The sequence below is a fragment of the Bos javanicus genome, chromosome 5 (genome assembly GCF_032452875.1).
Source record: "Bos javanicus breed banteng chromosome 5, ARS-OSU_banteng_1.0, whole genome shotgun sequence".
NCBI lineage: Eukaryota > Metazoa > Chordata > Mammalia > Artiodactyla > Bovidae > Bos > Bos javanicus.
Genome location: NC_083872.1, coordinates 51,667,628 through 51,687,230, shown reverse-complemented (window position 1 = coordinate 51,687,230; position 19,603 = coordinate 51,667,628). Strand labels below are relative to the sequence as shown.

Here is a 19,603-nt window from a genome sequence, read left to right as displayed (position 1 = left end):
ATAAACAAATTACAGAATGTTCATATAAAGTAATGAAATCCTACTCAGCAATTAAAAGGAATGAACTCTCGATACGTAAAAATATGGATGGATTTCAAGATAATGATGCAGCATAAATGACGCCAAATAAAGCAGTACATACCAATCTTATATAATCTAGAAAATGCAAATTAGTCTGCAGTTGGAAAACACAGATAAGCAGTTTTCAGGGCACAAGACAGTGAACCTGGATGGACAGGAAGGAGAGATTACACCAAAAAAAAGGGCGACAGGGAAGCCTTTGTGGCCAGGGGGTGAGGGGAAATGCTGATGGATATGTTTATTGTTTTGGTAATGATGATTTCACACTTGTATTGCTATGTCACAACAATAAATTTTACACTTTAAATCTCAGCAGTTTTGATATCAGTTTTATATCAAAAACACAGAAGTAACAAAAATGAGAGGTTCTGTGTTTAGGGTTGTTCTTCCTCCCTTAAAAATGATTAAAAAATTGATCATTTTATTTTATCCACTATAGGGCTTCTCAGGTGGCTCAGTGGTAAAGAATCTGTCTGCCGGTGTGGGAGACATGGATTTGATCCCTGGGTCGAGAAGATCCCCTGGAGAGGGAAATGGCATCCCACTTCAGTATTCTTGCCCGGGAAATCCCATGGACAGAGAAGTCTGGCGGGCTGCTGTCCATGGGGTTGCAAAAGAGTTGGATACAACTTAGTAACTAAACAACAACTAGATATAAATTACTATTTGATTCTGTTACATAATAAAATCATTTATCCAGACTCTTGAATTATTGTGGAGAATAACATAGACATCTTAATTTTTAAACTTTTTTTCTTTCCCTAAATTTATTTTGAAGCAGCCGATTATAGTGGAAAGAAAACGGATATTAGTGTAAATAGATACATGTTTGAGTCTAGCCTACAATTTTCTGTATGTGAGCTTGGGCAGGTTAATCAATACCTGAATCTATTTACTAAGTAAAAGGAAGCTGTCTGCTTCATAATATTGTTTTGAAAATCAACTGAGATAAAAGTATTTTCCATAATGGTACCTTTCATTGTACCTGCAATTTTCTGTGTGAATGTTTTGGGCAATTTACTTGATTTCTTTGAATGTATTTTTTAATCTAAAATAGATATTCATCTTATAGGATTGTTTTCAGAATTGACTGAGATAACATGATCATCTGCTATAACATGACTTAGTACATGATGCATAAGAGAGTTTCATTTTCAGAGGGTTCTGAAAATTTGTTCCAAATAGTCTCATCAAGAATTTAATAAAGTTACAACTAAGAATTTTTTAAACTGAGCTTTAAAATTAATACTTACTTTGTACCAGCTATTGAAGTTCATATAAAATTCAGAGTTTTCTCATTTGTGTTCTATATGAAGCATAGTTTTTCTCAAAGGTTTGTATTGATCGTACATAGAGTAAATAATATTTTTTTAAAGCATTTCTCTTGCTTCTTGATTTTTATTGTATCTTGTTAAAAGTAGTACTTTATCATTGAAATGCTGCCTGTAACAATTTTGCTTCCCATGTTTGTTAATTCAGGGCTGACTTAGAATGAGAAAATCTTCTTTATATTTTTGAGTCATTTACAAATAACTCAGTAAACTATTTGTTTCTGTTTTTTACACTTTGGAAATTCAAGTGACCAAATAATAATCAGTGAGTCTCAGGTTAGGACTGTGATATAGGTACAGCTCACAGTATTGCTTCTAGATCTCTGGCCTGCCCTGTCCAACTGGAATTTTGAAAATGGATCATAGAAGCATAACTGAACAACTGCCTCTACTCTGGATCTGTGGAGGAATCTAGATTGTGGACTCTCTGGAGTAATGAGATACCCTTTTGTGGTTTCCATCATGGTTCTCAGTCCATGTGCTTTGGTATTGTGAAAGATTATTGATTTGCTTCTGAATGTTCTTCATCAGCTAATGCTGAATTGATCACTATTACTGTGTGACAGATCTCTGATACTCAAGATATTTGGGAAACACTCTTCATTGGGATCCTCTGACCAACAGTATAGTATTTCTTTAAGAGTTCAATAATAGAAAAGTTACTTTTTAAAACACTGTTGGTTGACTAATTATACATACTGAAACTTTGTAAAGCAACAGTTTATTTTGAAATGCCTAGATTTAAGTTTGTGAACCTCTTCAGAGGTTCTTTCAAAACTCATTATTTAAATACCTGAATTAGTCTTCATTAATTTACATAATTTGTAGTATGTTCGACCACAGTATTTAGAGCTATGTAGTATTACTTCTTTTTCTGTATTGATTTTATTTTCTGTTTTGTAGATGGTGATGCCCAGTCACTTAAGGAGCACCTTATTGATGAATTGGATTACATACTGTTGCCAACTGAGGGCTGGAACAAACTTGTCAGCTGGTACACATTGATGGAAGGTCAGGAACCAATAGCACGAAAGGTACATATTAAGAAATGAATAGAAATATTTTTCTTAAACAGTTCATATTTTGTTGTTAATTTCCATGACTTATGAAGCCTGAATTGGAGAAAAAGACCATCAAAATGTTACTGTACACTAGTGCACATAGAGTGAGGGTGTATTATATGCTAGCCACTGATATAAGCATATCATATACATTATTAACTAATTTAATCCTCATGAAAAGTCTTTCTAAGGTAAGTATTATCCCCATTTTATAGGTGAGGAAATAAGGACAGAGGTAGCAAGGTTCAGGATCTTTTAGAAAGCCACTTGAGTTTACATACTTAAATTTTTTTAAACTTGAAAATGCAGTTGTTTTTCTTATCCAGATTTTAAGCTTTATAATTACAGTCTAGAAACATTAAAAATGACCCATTTTCTTTATTTTGGGGAGCTAAAAAGTCATTTATGAAAGTGTCAGTATTGCAATAGTAGAATAATACCCAGTACTTAAGGTAGATCTGTCAACCTTACAGAAGTATTTGATAGTGTAGTCAGGTAGAGCAGAATTATTTATCTGGTTTTATTTCCACATAAAAATGATTTAAAAAGTCAATTATATAACACAAGGGTATAAACTTCTAGTAGACCAAACCATAATTGGGTTTATTTGAAACTGATGCTACAAAGTTGATATATTACTGGTTTGTATTTGTATATCTGTGGTTTAGGTATAGAACTGAATTTTGTTCTCTAAATAGAATGTGAATATGCCTTTGATTTAGTTAAGTTTTGTTCCTTAATTTCACTCAGTCTTAAAGCCAATTTAAAGTTAAGAGTCATCTCTCCTAGGAATGCTAGCCATAAATAAATTATATATATATATATATATATGTATATATAAAATATATAATTACTCCAGTAATCTCGCCTGGAAAATTCCATAGACAGAGGAGCCTTGAGGGCTGCAGTCCATGGGGTCACAGAGTTGGACACAACTGAGCACACACATATATGTGTGTGTATATATAATGGCCTACAATTTTTATCTATAGTTCCTATAGAACTGAGTGTTTTGACCATTTGAAGGATAAAATATTTAGCTGTAAAACTCTCTAGAAGACTTTTATTCCTGGGTAAAGAAAAACCTATGTCTAGAATACATTCAAATGTGTTAACTTGTATTAATTCAACATTAATGACATGTGTTTTTTCCTTAATAAATGTAGAATATCATATAGTAAACTGATCAGCTGACAACTCCTTTGACATTTCTTCTTGAAAGAGGCCTTATTGGCATTTTTTGAACTCTATGTCTGATAAGCAAATTAAAGAAGATAAAGAATGATGAAGACTTCATATAGGGAGAAGGAAAAAAAGTTTAAGAAGTCTTATTGTTTAGTCGCTGAGTCGTGTCCGACTGAAGCCTGCCAGGCATCTCTCTCCCTAGGGTTTCCCAGATAAGAATACTAGAGTGAGTAGCCATTCACGTCTCCAGGGGATCTTCCTGATCTAGGGATTTAACCTGGATTCTCCCAAACATAGGCAGGTTGTTTACCATCTGAGCCACCAGGGAACCCCAAGAAGTCTATTAGTAGATTATATATTTATTTTTAATGAGGCAGTTGGAATTTGCTTCACTTGTAAAATAATTTTCAAACTTTAGTGTGTATTAAACTATCTAGAGTACCTATTAAAATGTCTTCCTTCAAACTTAAATCAGTTCAGTTCAGTTCAGTCCAGTCACTTAGTCGTGTCCTACTCTTCGCAACCCCATGGACTGCAGCACGCCAGGCCTCCCTGTCCATCGCCAACTCCCAGAGTTTACTCAGACTCGTATCCATTGAGTCAGTGATGCCATCCAGCCATCTTGTCGTCTGTTGTCCCCTTCTCCTCCTGCCTTCAATCTTTCTCAGCATCAGGGTCTTTTCTAATGAGTCAGTTCTTCACGTCAAGTGGCCAAAGTATTGGAGTTTCAGCTTTAGCATCAGTCCTTCCAATGAATATTCAGGACTGATTTCCATTAGGGTGGACTGGTTGGATCTCCTTGCAGTTCAAGGGACTCTCAAGAGTCTTCTCCAAAACCACGGTTCAGAAGCATCAATTCTTCAGCACTCAGCTTTCTCTATAGTCCAACTTTCTCATCTGTACATGACTAATGGAAAAACCATAGGTTTGACTAGATGGACCTTTATTGCAAAGTAATGTCTCTGCTTTTTAATATGCTGTCTAGGTTGGTCATAACTTTCCTTCCAAGGAGTAAATGTCTTAATTTCATGTCTGCAGTCATTATCTGCAGTGATTTTGGAGCCCAAAAAAATAAAGTCTGTCACTGTTTTCCCATCTATTTGCCATGAAGTGATGGGACCAGGTGCCACGATCTTAGTTTAAATCAGTAAGTCTGGGAATTTCCATTTTTCCTATGCTTCTAATCCCAGTAGACTCACATAAAGAACAGACCCTGATGTCAGTAGAACTTACTTCAAAGAATAGACTTGACTGGTTTTTTAGAATCTGAAGCCCAGCTTCAAATTTTACTAATTTCTGATTGCATTAAGAAATCTAGAATTGGTAATACCCCTGCTCTCATGTAGAAACAAAGTTAACCATATTCCTAGGCCTCAAATCATCACTAAAATGTCTCACTTAAAATATCAGGCATTCATCTTAAAACCAGAAATAAAACAGGCAAATAGGCAGGAAGTACAGTGGAACCAAAATCCAAGAGAAACAATGGATAATGGAAACAGATTCATGAGGAATCCAGATGACAGAAGTATTAGAAACCTTAAAATATTGTGCTTGTTATGTTAAAAAAAAAAAAGTTAAAAAGAATGTAATTCTAAAACTGAACACTAATATGAAAACGTTAAGAATTAAGTGCTTGTTATTTGACCAAACCATATTTGGATTTATTTGAAGCATGTTACAAAGTTGACCCATTAACAGTTCATATTTGTATATCTGTGGTTATTTGGGTGAAATACTAGACTAAAAAGAAACAATGTGTAAATGATAACACCATTAGAAAATAGACTAAAGCTTAAAGAGACTGAAGAGTGGAAAATAAGGAAAAAAGAGGGACACATGGAATGCAATGAATAAGCGTAACATAGATTTAAGTGGTCTCCTCAAAGGAAAGGAAAGACAGTATGGGGTAAAAGTAATACTGGAAATAATAGTTGAGAATTTTCCAAATATGATGCAAGGTATCATGCTACAGGTTAAAGAAATGCTCTGAATCCCAAGCTGAAAAAATTCAGACGAAATCATACACAGAAAAACTGTTAAGAAAACAAAGATATCCCCAGTAATAGGCAGAAAAAAAGATTTATTACCTTCAAAGTAAGGGTAAGACAGATGCTTTCTCAAGAGAAAGCCAAAATAAAATATAATAATAATGCTGTATCTTCAATACACTGAAAGAAAATAATTACTAACCTTGAATTCTATAACCTTGGAAAGCATCCTTAAGAATAATAGTGAAAAAAGTTGTTTTCAGATAAATTGATAGGATGTGTTACCAGCATATTTGCACCAATGGAAATAAAAATTGTTTTCAGAATGAAAATTTACTCTGTACAGAAGCTTGGAAACACAGGAAAAAATGCTGACTGGCAGAAGCAAATACTATAAATGAGTGTTAAGGTAGGCTCTTTAAAATAGTAATAATTTCTTATGAGGGTCAGGTGTGTATCAAATTATGTACATAACAATATTAGCAGATAGTTGCCCCAAGACAGCCCCCATTATCTCCATCTCTTCATAGCCACAGCATTGAATAGTCCCCATCCACATTGTACCAGGGTCTGTACTGGTTTTGTATTATACTGGTCTTTGTGGCCAGTGACATATAGCAGAATCATAGTACAGGATATCACTTTCAAGATTAGATTTTAGGTCAAAAGGTGTAAAATAAGTCATGGGAATATATTGTACAGCGTGGTGACTATAGTTAAAAATACGATATTGCATATTTGAAAATTGCTAAGACTTCTAGAAGATCTTAAAAGTTTTCATTGTAAGAAAAGAAACATAATTATGTAAGGTGATGAATGTTAACTAGACTTAGCTGTGGTGATCATTGCACCATGTGTATAAATATTGAATACATTGAATATTGTGTTGTACACCTGAAACTAATATGTTATTGCTCCTAATTTTAAAAATTAAAGATTAAATTATAAAAGACACCTTGGCTTTACGTCCTGGGTGCACACACCCTATTGCTGTCTCATTTCTCAGTCTGAGAAATTCACCTGCACACTCAGGCAGCCTATGGATGGGCTCACATGTTAAGGAACTGAGATCTCTGGGCAGTAGAGAAGAATGGATATCTGCTAACAATGATTTGAGTGAGCTTGGAAGTGAAACCTCCAGTCTCATTTGAACTTTGAGTAATTGAGGTCCCAGCCCACAGCTTGACAACAACCTTGTGAGAAACCCCAAGCCAGACCAGCCCAGCTAAGCTGCCCTAGATTCTTGACCCTCAGAAACTATGTGAGATACCGTTTGCTTTGCTAAGCTGATAAAAACTTCAGGGAATTTATTATATAGTAGTAAGTAGCTAATATGGACTTCCCAGGTGGCACAGTCGTAGAGAATCCACCTGCCAATGCTGGAAGACACAAGACCCTGGGTTCGATCCCTGGGTCAGAAAGATTCCCTGGAGGAGGAAATGGTAACCCACTCCAGTGTTCTTCTTTGGAAAATTCCATGGACAGAGGAGCCTGGGTGGGCTAAGTCCATGGGGTTGCAAAGAGTCAGACATGACTGAGCAAATAAGCATACACACACAGGTAGCAATACTGATTTTCGTACCTGGAAGTTGTGTGTTATGGTAACAGAGACTTGAGATGTGGTGGTGGCTTTGGGACTGGGAAGTGGGTAAAAGCTGTGAGAATTTTAAGAGTATTAATGAAAGCCTAAAGTGCCCTGAATAGTAGTAGAGTTTTAGACTTTGAGGAGGCTGCCAGTGAGATCTTAAAGTGAGGAAAATCTTCTTGGAACCCAGTGATTTTTGTCATAAGATGGAAGAAACTTTTAACAACATGTCACTGAAAGGTAAAAAATACACTTAATAAACTTAATAATCTGCCAAAACATTGAAAGTACTGCTGAGTTTCTTCTTGTTCTGCTTCTAGTCAGGTGAGAGAAAAGAGAAGCTAAAGAAAGGACTGTTAAATAAAAAGGAGCCAAGGCTTGCTAGTTTTGAAAATTACCCTCTCCAGATGACAGACAATGTTGAAACAAAGAAATGCTTCCAAGCAAAAATCAAACTCAAGGCATTCTCAAGAAAGCATGGTCTAAAGTTGAAACCTAAGGTTGTGACTGTAAAATTTCTTTGTTAAGATCTCAGAAAAGATGAAGGTGGTGCCTCAGAGTACACTTCAGAAAAAAAGGCCCTTTAAAGAATTTCAGGGTGTTCTTTGCTCTTCCTTTCAATATATGGCTTTTAGGACTATAGGGCTTCTAAGAAGCTTCAGGATGGTGTCCCTGAGCCTTCTCAATATAAACCCAGAGTAGAAGGGACTTACCTAGATAACATTTGTGGTTTTGACTTTTGCCTCCTGGGTGAAACTCCAGTGAAATCCAGTAAAGATCCAGTGTTTTCAAGAATCACTGTCATTTTGGACTGTAGAGACAGCGTAAAATTTTAGAAACCTTTGGCCTCCCAGACTTACACAAGCAGGGATCAGACTAAGAATTTACTCAACTGCAAACATGTGCTGACTTTCATGAAAGAAGGTGACTCAGAAAACAACCAGGTGTTACGAAGAGTAGTTTTTTCAGGTCAAGGCAAGAGTGAGCTCTAATCAAGGAACTTTCAGTGTTTGCTCAGGTGGATTTCAGAATTTCTGTAGACTAATAACTTCTTTGTACCCCTTCATTTCCCCACTTTAACAGAAATATCTGTCTGAGATTATCTTCTGCCTTCCCCACCATTTTATTTTGGGTGTAAGTGGGGCAGTAAATTTATCTTCTCGTTCACAGGCCCATAGATCTATAGGCCCATACTCAAGATGCTTAAGGAACTTATACCCAAGAATCTTCATCTGTACCTTCATCAGATATAGATGACAGGTGTCTGAACTTTGAGTTGATGCTATAATGGGATGGGACCAGTTGGGAGCTTTGCAGGGGTGCAGTGTATTTTGCATGTTGGTGACAGGAACAATAACTTTATTGGTACCAGAGGAGTGTACTGTAGGAGATAACCTTGACGATTGCACCCAGGTTATCACCACCTCTTGTTATTCATACTCATGTAATCTATATCATCCCAGAGTTGGTCTCTGTGACTAGTAAAATACAGCAGAAGTTATAGTATTATATGTTGTCAAAATGAGTTTATAAAAGATACTGACACTTCTAACTTGGGAAGGCTCTCTTGCTTTCTCTTGGATCAGTCACTCTTGAGTGAAGCCATATGTCATGCATTCAGCCTATGGAAAGACTTACATGATGAGGAACTGAAGTCTCTGCCAACAGCTGCAAAGGAACAGAGGCCTGCCAATAACACATGAATAAGCTCGGAAGCAGATTTGAACGTGATTAACCACTGTGACCTAATTGACATGCGCTGCACTTAGTGCAGGATACAAATATTTTTTAACACATGCTGGGCCATCAAGCAAATTCCAATACTGTATGCTAGAAATTATTCAGTGTATTTTCTGTCTCTCAAGGAATTTAGAAGTCAGTAACAAAAAGATAACTAGATGATCCCTCAGCTACCTAGAAATGAAACAGTGTACTTCTAAGTAATTCTTCGGTCATAGAAGATTAACATGTAAAATTAGACATATTTTGAACTGGTTGGTAACTATACAGCATAAAAGTGACTTAAGTCATTCTTTGAATGTAAATACTGCAAAAGAAGGAAGACTGTTGTCTCAAGAAAAGAAGAAAAGGAAATTAAGACTAATCAAGAACTAAATGAAGTAGACATAAAACAGAACAAAAAAAATGCATTAAATGACCAAAGTTGACTAATTGTAAAGAACATTGCAATTTGACTAGTAAAATAAAGATGAGTCCTGGGAAGACTCTGATCAAGAATAAAAGGAAAATAGGCACAAGTCATCTGTATTAGAAATGAAAAGGGGAATACAATAGCAGAGTCCAAAGACCTTTTTTAAAAGATTGATTTTGAACAATTTTATGTAATTTGAAAATTTAGGTGAAGTGGACAGATGTCTAGAAGAATGTCAAATGTCTAGAGAAGAATGTACTAGTGTTGAGTGAGAAATAGAAAATCTCAATTGCCATGTCTGAATAAAGAAGCTAAATCATTAAATAAACATCTTTTCACAAAGAAGACTGTTAACTCCAGAAGGCATCACCAGTGAATATTCTACCAAATATTTAATAACACAGTATTAGCAAGCCAGGCCAGAAATGGGCAAAAAAAAAGAGTTAAAAATGGCCAGGCTGCAGGGATAGAATGGATACATGTATATGTACAGCTGAGTCCCTTCACTATTCACCTGAAACTATCACAACATTGTTAATTGTCTATACTCCAATATAAAATAAAAAGTTTAAAAATAAATAGGCTGGATTTTTTTCAAACACAATTTTTATTTTACTTAGAAAATCACTTGTTATAATTTTAGTATTATCTGAATAAAGTAGAAAAACCATCTCAGTAGATACAGAAAATGCATTTGATAAAACTCAGTATCAATTTATGATTTTTTTTAAAACTAGAAATAGAAAGCTAAAGCTGTTGCAGACAATACTTATTGATAAAGTATTCAAAGCTGTCCCTCTCAGATCAGGGACAAGACAAGGATAACTATATTAGAAGTCTTAGCCAGGTGGTAATGTGAGGAAGAATAAAGATTGAAGATGAAGAAGTAAAATAGTAATGTTTAGAAGACATAATTGTATATGTTGAAAATTCCAAAAGCTCTACCAAATAAGCCATTAATATTAATAATTAAGTTTCACAAGGGGAATGGATATAAAGTAAATGTATTAATAGAAAAACCAATTATATATAATCAACAAAGTTGAATTTTAAAATAATGTTTCAATGAGATGGCTGGATGGCATCACCGACTCTATGGACATGAGTTTGAGTGAACTCCGGGAGTTGGTGATGGACAGGGAGGCCTGGCATGCTGCAATTCATGGGGTCTCAAAGAGTCGGACATGACTGAGCAACTGAACTGAACTGAAGAGATAAAAGTACCAAGAAATAAAACTTAGAAAAACTGCTTTTCTACAATGAAAATTACCAAACACTACTGAGCAAAATTGAAGAAGACCTAATGAGTTAATGGTCAAAGGGTCACCAAGCTTACTCTGTAAAAGACAATAAATCTTTTCAGCTTTATGGGCCAAAATATTCACTTTGGCAGCTACTTATCTCTGCTGTTTTGGGTGCAAACACAGCCATTGGTGATACTGGACATGGAACAACAGACTGATTCCAAATAGGAAAAGGAGTACGTCAAGGCTGTATATTGTCACCCTGCTTATTTAACTGATAAGCAGAGTATGTCATGAGAAACGCTGGGCTGGAAGAAGCACAAGTGGGAATCAAGATTGCCGGGAGAAATATCAATCAACTCAGATATGCAGATGATACCACCCTTATGGCAGAAAGTGAAGAGGAACTCAAAAGCCTGTTGATGAAAGTGAAAGAGGAGAGTGAAAAAGTTGGCTTAAAGCTCAACATTCAGAAAACGAAGATCATGGCATCTGGTCCCATCACTTCATGGGGAAACAGTGGAAACAGTGTCAGACTTTATTTTGGGGGGCTCCAAAATCACTGCAGATGGTGATTGCAGCCATGAAATTAAAAGACGCTTACTCCTTGGAAGGACAGTTATGACCAACCTAGATAGCATATTGAAAAGCAGAGACATTACTTTGTCATCAAAGGTCCATCTAGTCAAGGCTATGGTTTTTCCAGTGGTCATGTATGGATGTGAGAGTTGGACTGTGAAGAAGGCTGAGCGCCGAAGAATTGATGCTTTTGAACTGTGGTGTTGGAGAAGACTCTTGAGAGTCCCTTGGACTGCAAGGAGATCCAACCAGTCCATTCTGAAGGAGATCAGCCCTGGGATTTCTTTTGAAGGAATGATACTAAAGCTGAAACTCCAGTACTTTGACCACCTAATGCGAAGAACTGACTCATTGGAAAAGACTCTGATGCTGGGAGGGATTGGGGGCAGGAGGAGAAGGGGACGACAGAGGATGAGATGGCTGGATGGCATCACCGACTCGATGGTTGTGAGTTTGAGTGAATTCCGGGAGTTGGTAATGGACAGGGAGGCCTGGCGTGCTGCGATTCATGGGGTCGCAAAGAGTCGGACACGACTGAGTGACTTAACTGAACTGAACTGAAACAAATGGGAATAACTGTGTTCCAGTAAAGTTATTTACAAAAAAAAAAAAAATAGTTTTAGCCTATGGATCAGAGTCAGCCCACCCCTGGTCTGTTGTTGTTTAGTTGCTTTGTTGACTCTTTTGCAACCCCATGGACTGTAGCCCTACAGTCTCCTCTGTCCATGGGATTTCCCAGAAAAGAGTACTGGAGTGGGTTGCTATTTTCTTCTCCAGGGGATCTCCCCGACCCAAGGATTGAACCCTTGTCTCCTTCATTGGCAAATGAGTTCTTTACCACTGAGTCACCAGGGAAGCCCCACCTCTGATCTAGGTGTTGGTTAATTAATGTCTGCTGCTGCTGCTTAGTCACTCAGTCATGTCCGACTGTTTGTGACCTCATGGACTATAGCCCACCAGGCTCCTCTGTCCATGGGATTCTCCAGGCAAGAATACTGGAGTGGGTTGCCATTTCCTTCTCCAGGGGATCTTCCTGACCCAGGGACTGAACATGGATCTCCCACATTGCAGGCAGATTCTTTGCCATCTGAGCCACCGACATCATAAAAAGAGGGGCAACTAGATATTATCTGCATCTTATTAGAATATAACTCACAATCTATGAAGTAGTCTTACTAAAAATTGCAAGAATAAAAAGATAAATGGTGAATTTTTTGGTTAAAAGACACTTGAGACTTCTCAATTGCAGTGTATGGGCTTTATTTGGATTGATATTAAAAATCATTTTTATTTTAATTGGTTTTAATTTAATGGATATTTGATATTAAGGTATTCATTTTAATACTTTAGGTGTGATAATATGGTTATGTTTGTGTTCTTGTTTTTAAAGTATCCTGAAATGTTTGTATAGAATATCACAAATAAGATTTGTGTTACACATTAACACCTGTGATTTCATATTTGTATTATACTTCTCTACTAGTCTGTGTGTCTTTTTACCACTAGGTGTTCTTACCCTGATTTCAAGGTCTGGATCTAATTCATTGTGTATTTCTAACACTGAACATAGGTACTTAGTAAATGCTGCTAAAATGAGTATAACTCCTCAAAAATAGTAAATGTGTCCATTAGGCCCAGTGTTATCAAATTGTTTTGAAGTAACAGATTTCTTTAGAAGTTACTTCCTCTTTCCAAGAGGGGAGAAGTAGGCACTTGAAGTCAATTCTTTCATAAGCCACTGTAAAGAGTACACTACATTAGGTTTATCAGGTATATTTCATGACATTAGTCAGATTGCCCACTAGTGTTCAAAGCAAAATGAACAAATGGAACAAATGGAAATTATGTTTAATTCAGCTTTATCTTGTATTTCCCTAACTAACTTAGTAAAGAAACTTGACCTTCATTGTGGCCATGAATTAATAGAATCCAAGCATAGATTTCATCTTGTGCTTGCTCTTTATCTCTGATGTAGAAAAATATTATAATTCACCTAGGAAAAAAACATTTTAGCTGTCATCTCTAATTCTGAAACATAACTGTTATTTCTAAACATTCACCTTTCTGTCTTATATCAAATGTATATTTTAATGGTTATAGTAACTAGATAAATGTAACTTTGTATCTGGTATTTTATAAACCTGTTTCTTCCTATTACAGTCTTAATAGCCATCATTTTAAAGGTTATTTTCAGCACAAACATTTTTAATGAAGATAGGATACTTTATATACACAAATATAAAGGAGTTACTAAATGAACAAATAATGTACATATTATGACACTAATATATAAATATGCTAATTATTTTTCTCTGATGCGGTGCTGTTGTATTCAGTCTTTAATCATTCATGTAGTATGATTCTTTCAAATAAAAATTGTTGGAGGACAAATTCATATCTTGCTTTAAAAAACTGCTTTTTAATATACTACTTTTGGAAACAGTATAATCTTCTAAGTACAGTAATAGTATTCTGAGTAGTGCTAATTATCACTGTAAGGTGTTGGAGAAAAGAAAAAAATGAAAAAATTCTGAACCCTAATAAAGAGTGTGTTTTGAAGTACTCTTAATTTTTTAAAAATTTTAGTTTTTTGGAGTATAGTTGATTTACAGAGTTACGTTGGTTTGGGGTGTATAGCAGTATGAGTCAGTTATACATGTCTATGTAGTCATCCTTATTTAGATTCTTTTCTCATGTAGATTATCACAGAATGTTGAGTAGAGTTTCCTGTGCTATACCATAGATCCTTGTTGATGTCTGTGTTGTAATATAGTAGTGAAATAGGGAATTAATGTTTATTTATTGTTGACAGTGAGCTTCTGACAGTTAAATCACCAGATTCTTTCCAGGAAAAGAAACTGCTTACTTAGAGAATACATACCTCAATGTAAATCATAATGGACGGTTTTCTCTTTTTTTTTAAATTTTATCCTGTTTACTTATCCCATTACCTGCTCTACTGTTAGAATTTCCTCCCCCACCCCCGACCCCCTGCATAAAATGAGGCCTGTGAGTACCTCAGTTTGGCAACCTACTGATGATTAGTAACTAACATATTCTTACTCGAATATTGAGTCCCAGAGCAGAAATTTCTGATTGTTAGGAAATTTGATTCTTAGCTTTATAGCTCCATTAATCTTATAGATAATGTAATATCCTTTGCTTCATGCTTAACTTCAAATATGATATAAAACAAATTAGTTCTGGTTTAGACAGTAATATACTAGTTTATATAATGCGTTCATTACAGAATCGCACACTATTACTTTAGAAATGTAACAAGTATGATTAGGAGAATATATATTATAAAGTATCATAAAAATTAGCATTGAATTGGACGTTTTAAATGCTAGCAAACTACCTTTGAACTTTTTGAGCTGAAACAACTTCCCTGCAAGTGAAAGACAAATTCTGAGTCCCTTACTGAATTGATGCTAAGCAAGTGAGTACAACAGTCATTTGGAGCCTCCCTTTTGCCATATTTGTCTAATGTATCACGTATCAGGCTGATTACTATTTTCAGAAACAGTGTTCATGACTGAAATCCTACAGTTAACCTTTAGAAGATCAAAAGGAAATATACTTATTAAAAAGGTGACCCTAATATATACATTTCTTCTCTTTCTGCTTTATTGCTTGCATGTTTAGCAACTTTTTTTTCCCTTTCATTTGTTGCCTGGAACTACTCAGTGTGCATTTAAAGGTCAAACAAAGTCATCTTAGGATGGAAAACTAACATATCAATTACAGGGCATAGCTGAATATTTTGGCAACAGTAATTTGGAGTTACCGTTTTAAAAGATTTATTTTAACATACAGAGTGTTATTATAGCTGTTGCTAGCTGAAATTATATAAAACTTTAAGTGGTTTTTAAAGGTTTTTTGCTTGAGATCAAGTGCTAAAAGATAAAGTATGTCTGTATCTTTAATCCGAACCGTATTATACTTTGCATGCACTTTCTCATCATAAATACTAAGTGTATTCATTATTTATAGTATACCAAAGTATCTCCATAGAGTAGTAGAATGCCTTACTATACTGTCTGTTAATATTTGTATCATGATTGTTCATATTCTGTTAAATATTAATATTTCCAAAAATGTTCCTTTCTTTTTCAGCTATCCAGTATCTTTTATATTAATGAGTTTTAATAGTTATGGTTTTTTCACTGGACATCTGCTTTTTCTAAAGTCTTTTTAGAGATATGTTATTCAAAACAGTAAGATATATCAAGCTATAGCTGACACTAGTTTGTTTTGTTTTCTAGGTGGTTGAACAGGGTATGTTTGTAAAGCACTGCAAAGTAGAAGTATATCTCACAGAATTGAAGCTCTGTGAAAATGGAAACATGAACAATGTTGTAACACGAAGATTTAGCAAAGCTGACACAATAGGTAATGCAAGATCCTGTTTCTTTGTTAAACCATTGCTATTCAAAATTTATTTAAAATTCTATTTGTTCTATGCTACTAAGATGAAAACAGTTTTAAAGGTTTATCCTTAGATATTACAGATTTCCAAGCTTGATACAATATGTCATAGCTTAAAGTTGAACTGTTTATCATTTCTAGATGTACTTTACATTATTAGATGAGTTTAATATTTGTGCCATTTTACTTTTTAAAAAATCAAATAATTATAGTTTTAATTTAGCATTTGAAAATATATGTCATGTTTGTAACATGAATTATAAATTAATGTAGAACTTTAAATACTTGCTTAGGTAAAACTTTGTCAGGTAATGTACTTTTTAATAATAATAATTTACCCTTCTTTAGCATGAAGAATGACTTGTTTAATTTGTTTTTTCTCTCATTCTTGGGAGTCCAAATACAATTAAATAGCTAGTAAAGTAGTGGGCTTAGCATTATTATGACTCACTGATTTTTTTTTATATAATGAGTAGGTTACAGAATTATAGTATCAAATATGTGTGCCTAACTCTGTCTATATATTTATATATCTACATATGTTTATATATCTACTGTCTGAGCCACCAAGGAAGCCCATATATTTACCTATCTACACAAATAGATGTATAAAATGTTAAAATATATGTAAATGTTTTAAAATATGTACATTTTTAAAATTCTGCTTAAAAGCTACATTTTAATTATAGATCAAGGATGTATTGAATAAACAAAACAAAGCTCACAGATTCAAAGAACAGATTGGCTGCCAGATGAGTGGGGCTTGGGGGTTGGGTGAAATGGGTGAAGGAAATTAAGAGGTATAAACTTCTGGTTATAAAATAAATCATGAGGCTTTCATGTACAGCATGGTGACTGTACTCAGTAATATTATATTGCAAATTTGAAAGTGGCTAAAATGTAAATTTTAAACCATTATGTCACACACCTAATACTAATATAATACTGCAAGTCAATTATACTTCAGTTTTAAAAAGGAATATATTGAATAAAATGCTTTGTAAATACATGGTTATGCATTTACTAACAATTGCAGTGCTTTTTGATGAAAAAACTGAAAATAAAAATTATAAATAGTAGTTATTTTCAAATAAAGTTCTTGGAAAAGAAAATTATTGGTAATAACATTGATCTTGTTGTAAAATGTAAATGGTCACTGGAGAAGGACATAATACTTAATGTAGAATTCAGCAAGGAAGTGAGATTAGCAAATTTATGAATTACACCTATATAACTTTCCTTGTTGAAATCAGTCATTAGATGCACTTTATTTTATTTTATTTATTTTATTTTTTTATTTCTTAAATACTTTAATGCTATTTTCATGCAGAATGTTTTAAATAATCTTTAAAATGGTATTTGAAGGACATGATGGGAGCATATTATAAAACTACACTAAAATAGCACAATTTGTTCTAAAGCAAAGTCAGACATTTATGTTCTTAGAAAAGCAATATACGTTTCAAAACATAGTTTCTAGAGATATGTGCAGTATATGTGTAAATGACAGAAATCAATGAGTATATGCCACACAGCTGAAAACAATGTTGTACAAACTCAATTAAGTAGGTTTATGAAACTTTACGTAAGATCTTTACAAGTACACATGGAAAAATCCATATTTATACAATTTGAACTAAAAGAACAACATCCACTTTCAAATATATATGTGGTTTTCATTCCATTACCAAAGAAAGGCAATGCCAAAGAATGCTCAAACTACCACACAGTTACACTCATCTCACATGCTAGTAAAGTAATGCTCAAAATTCTCCAAGCCAGGCTTCAGCAGTATGTGAACCGTGAACTTCCTGATGTTCAACCTGGTTTTAGAAAAGGCAGAGGAACCAGAGATCAAATTGCCAACATCCTTTGGATCATCAAAAAAGCAAGAGTTCCAGAAAAATATCTATTTCTGCTTTATTGACTATGCCAAAGCCTTTGACTGTGTGGATCAGAATAAACTGTAGAAAATTCTGAAAGAGATGGGAATACCAGACCACCTGACCTGCCTCTTGAGAAACCTGTATGCAGGTCAGGGAGCAACAGTTAGAACTGGACATGGAACAACAGACTGGTTCCAAATAGGAAAAGGACTACGTCAAGGCTGTATATTGTCACCCTGCTTATTTAACTTATATGCAGAGTATGTCATGAGAAATGCTGGGCTGGAAGAAGCACAAGCTGAAATCAAGATTGCCGGGAGAAATATCAATCACCTCAGATATGCAGATGACACCACCCTTAGGGCAGAAAACGAAGAGGAACTCAAAAGCCTCTTGATGAAAGTGAAAGAGGAGAGTGAAAAAGTTGGCTTAAAGCTCAACATTCAGAAAATGAAGATCATGGCATCTGGTCCCATCACTTCATGGCAAATAGATGGGGAAACAGTGGAAACAGTGTCAGACTTTATTTTTGGGGGCTCCAAAATCACTGCAAATGGTGACTGCAATCATGAAATTAAAAGATGCTTACTCCTTGGAAGGAAAATTATGACTAACCTAGACAGCATATTGAAAAGCAGAGGCATTACTTTGCCAACAAAGGTCCGTCTAGTCAAGGCTATGGTTTTTCCTGTGGTCATGTATGGATGTGAGAGTTGGACTGTGAAGAAAGCTGAGCACCGAAGAATTGATGCTTTTGAACTGTGGTGTTGGAAAAGACTCTTGGGAGTCCCTTGGACTGTAAGGAGATCCAACCAGTCCATTCTAAAGGAGATCAGCCCTGGGATTTCTTTTGAAGGAATGATGCTAAAACTGAAATTCCAATACTTTGGCTACCTCACGTGAAGAGTTGACTCATTGGAAAAGACTCTGATGCTGGGAGGGATTGGGGGCAGGAGGAGAAGGGGGCGACAGAGGATGAGATGGCTGGATGGCATCACCAACTCGATGGAGGTGAGTCTGAGTGAACTCTGGGAGTTGGTGATGGACAGGGAGGCCTGGCATGCTGTGATTCATGGGGTCGCAAAGAGACACGACTGAGCGACTGAACTGAACTGAACTGATATATTTAGGGTCATTATTTTACTAATTCACATAATTAAAATGCATTAAAAACAGAATAGAAATATTCAGAAAAGTACATTTCAACTCCATAGGGTAGATTTTATAAAAAGTGACAATTTGTAATTTCCTAAGAAAATAAAATAGAAGTAAATGACAATAAAAAATAAAAACACTATTAAGCTCAATATCTCTATACTTCTGTATTTGGTTTATAAAAAGAACCTTCAAATTATATTCAATCAAACAATAGTTCCAATTGACCTGGTATAAATTCTTGTATCTTATCTTGTTCCAAAATGAAGTAAAGACCAGGTTAATAAAATATTTCTGAATTTCATAAGTACATTTGACTTTCACCACTTAGCCATTTCACTGCAAGAAAATACTTTTAACCCATAATTTTCATGAAGTAGTACCATTCTTTAGTACCTAATGCTTGGTTCATCCTAATGTTTCTGCCATATATTATGTATGAATTTTTTATTCTCCCTCTCTTTATTTAGCTAAAACATTTATAAGTTGAGATGCAATTTCAATAAACTCATACAGTCATCTTTCTAAAAGAACACTTAAAATGTTAGAAACTCCATATAAATGTCTTTTTTATTACATTATAGTGGATAAAGTACTTAACTTTTGTGCTTCTCAGTTTTGGGAACATATTCAGGAAAGTAAAACATTTCTACATCATGAAAACTGAAAATTTTAAATATAATTTATGAAATTACATTAATCATGATATCAAAATGTGCACACTAAGAATCTATATCCAACAAAGATTATCTATTAAAATTAATTCAGAGACTTAATGTCTGAAATTTACAGCCAATTAGAATATAAATAAACTACCTCTTAAATGCTTGATGTAAATAATGTTTTCTAGTTATTTTAAAGTTTCTTTTGTTTTTCTTTATTTTCTTTGTTCCTTACCTCATTTCTGTAGGAAAATTACATG

General features: G+C 34.7%; 1 protein-coding gene across 12 annotated transcripts in view; it reads left to right on the top strand.

Moving 5' to 3' along the window:
• USP15 (ubiquitin specific peptidase 15) overlaps positions 1-19,603 on the top strand; it is a 134,946-nt gene that overhangs the window by 39,283 nt on the left and 76,060 nt on the right. For 10 of the 12 annotated variants that reach the window (XR_009736452.1, XR_009736453.1, XR_009736454.1 and 7 more), the window contains exons 3-4: positions 2,316-2,446; positions 15,478-15,604. Coding sequence is in view for 7 of the 12 variants with exons in the window: in XM_061416619.1 (XP_061272603.1) it covers positions 2,316-2,446; positions 15,478-15,604 (258 nt within the window). In the remaining 5 variants the exon portion in view is untranslated. Of the gene's footprint in view, positions 1-2,315; positions 2,447-14,390; positions 14,804-15,477; positions 15,605-19,603 lie in introns of those variants that run through there. The other 2 variants (XM_061416621.1, XM_061416620.1) reach the window with 2 other exon arrangements.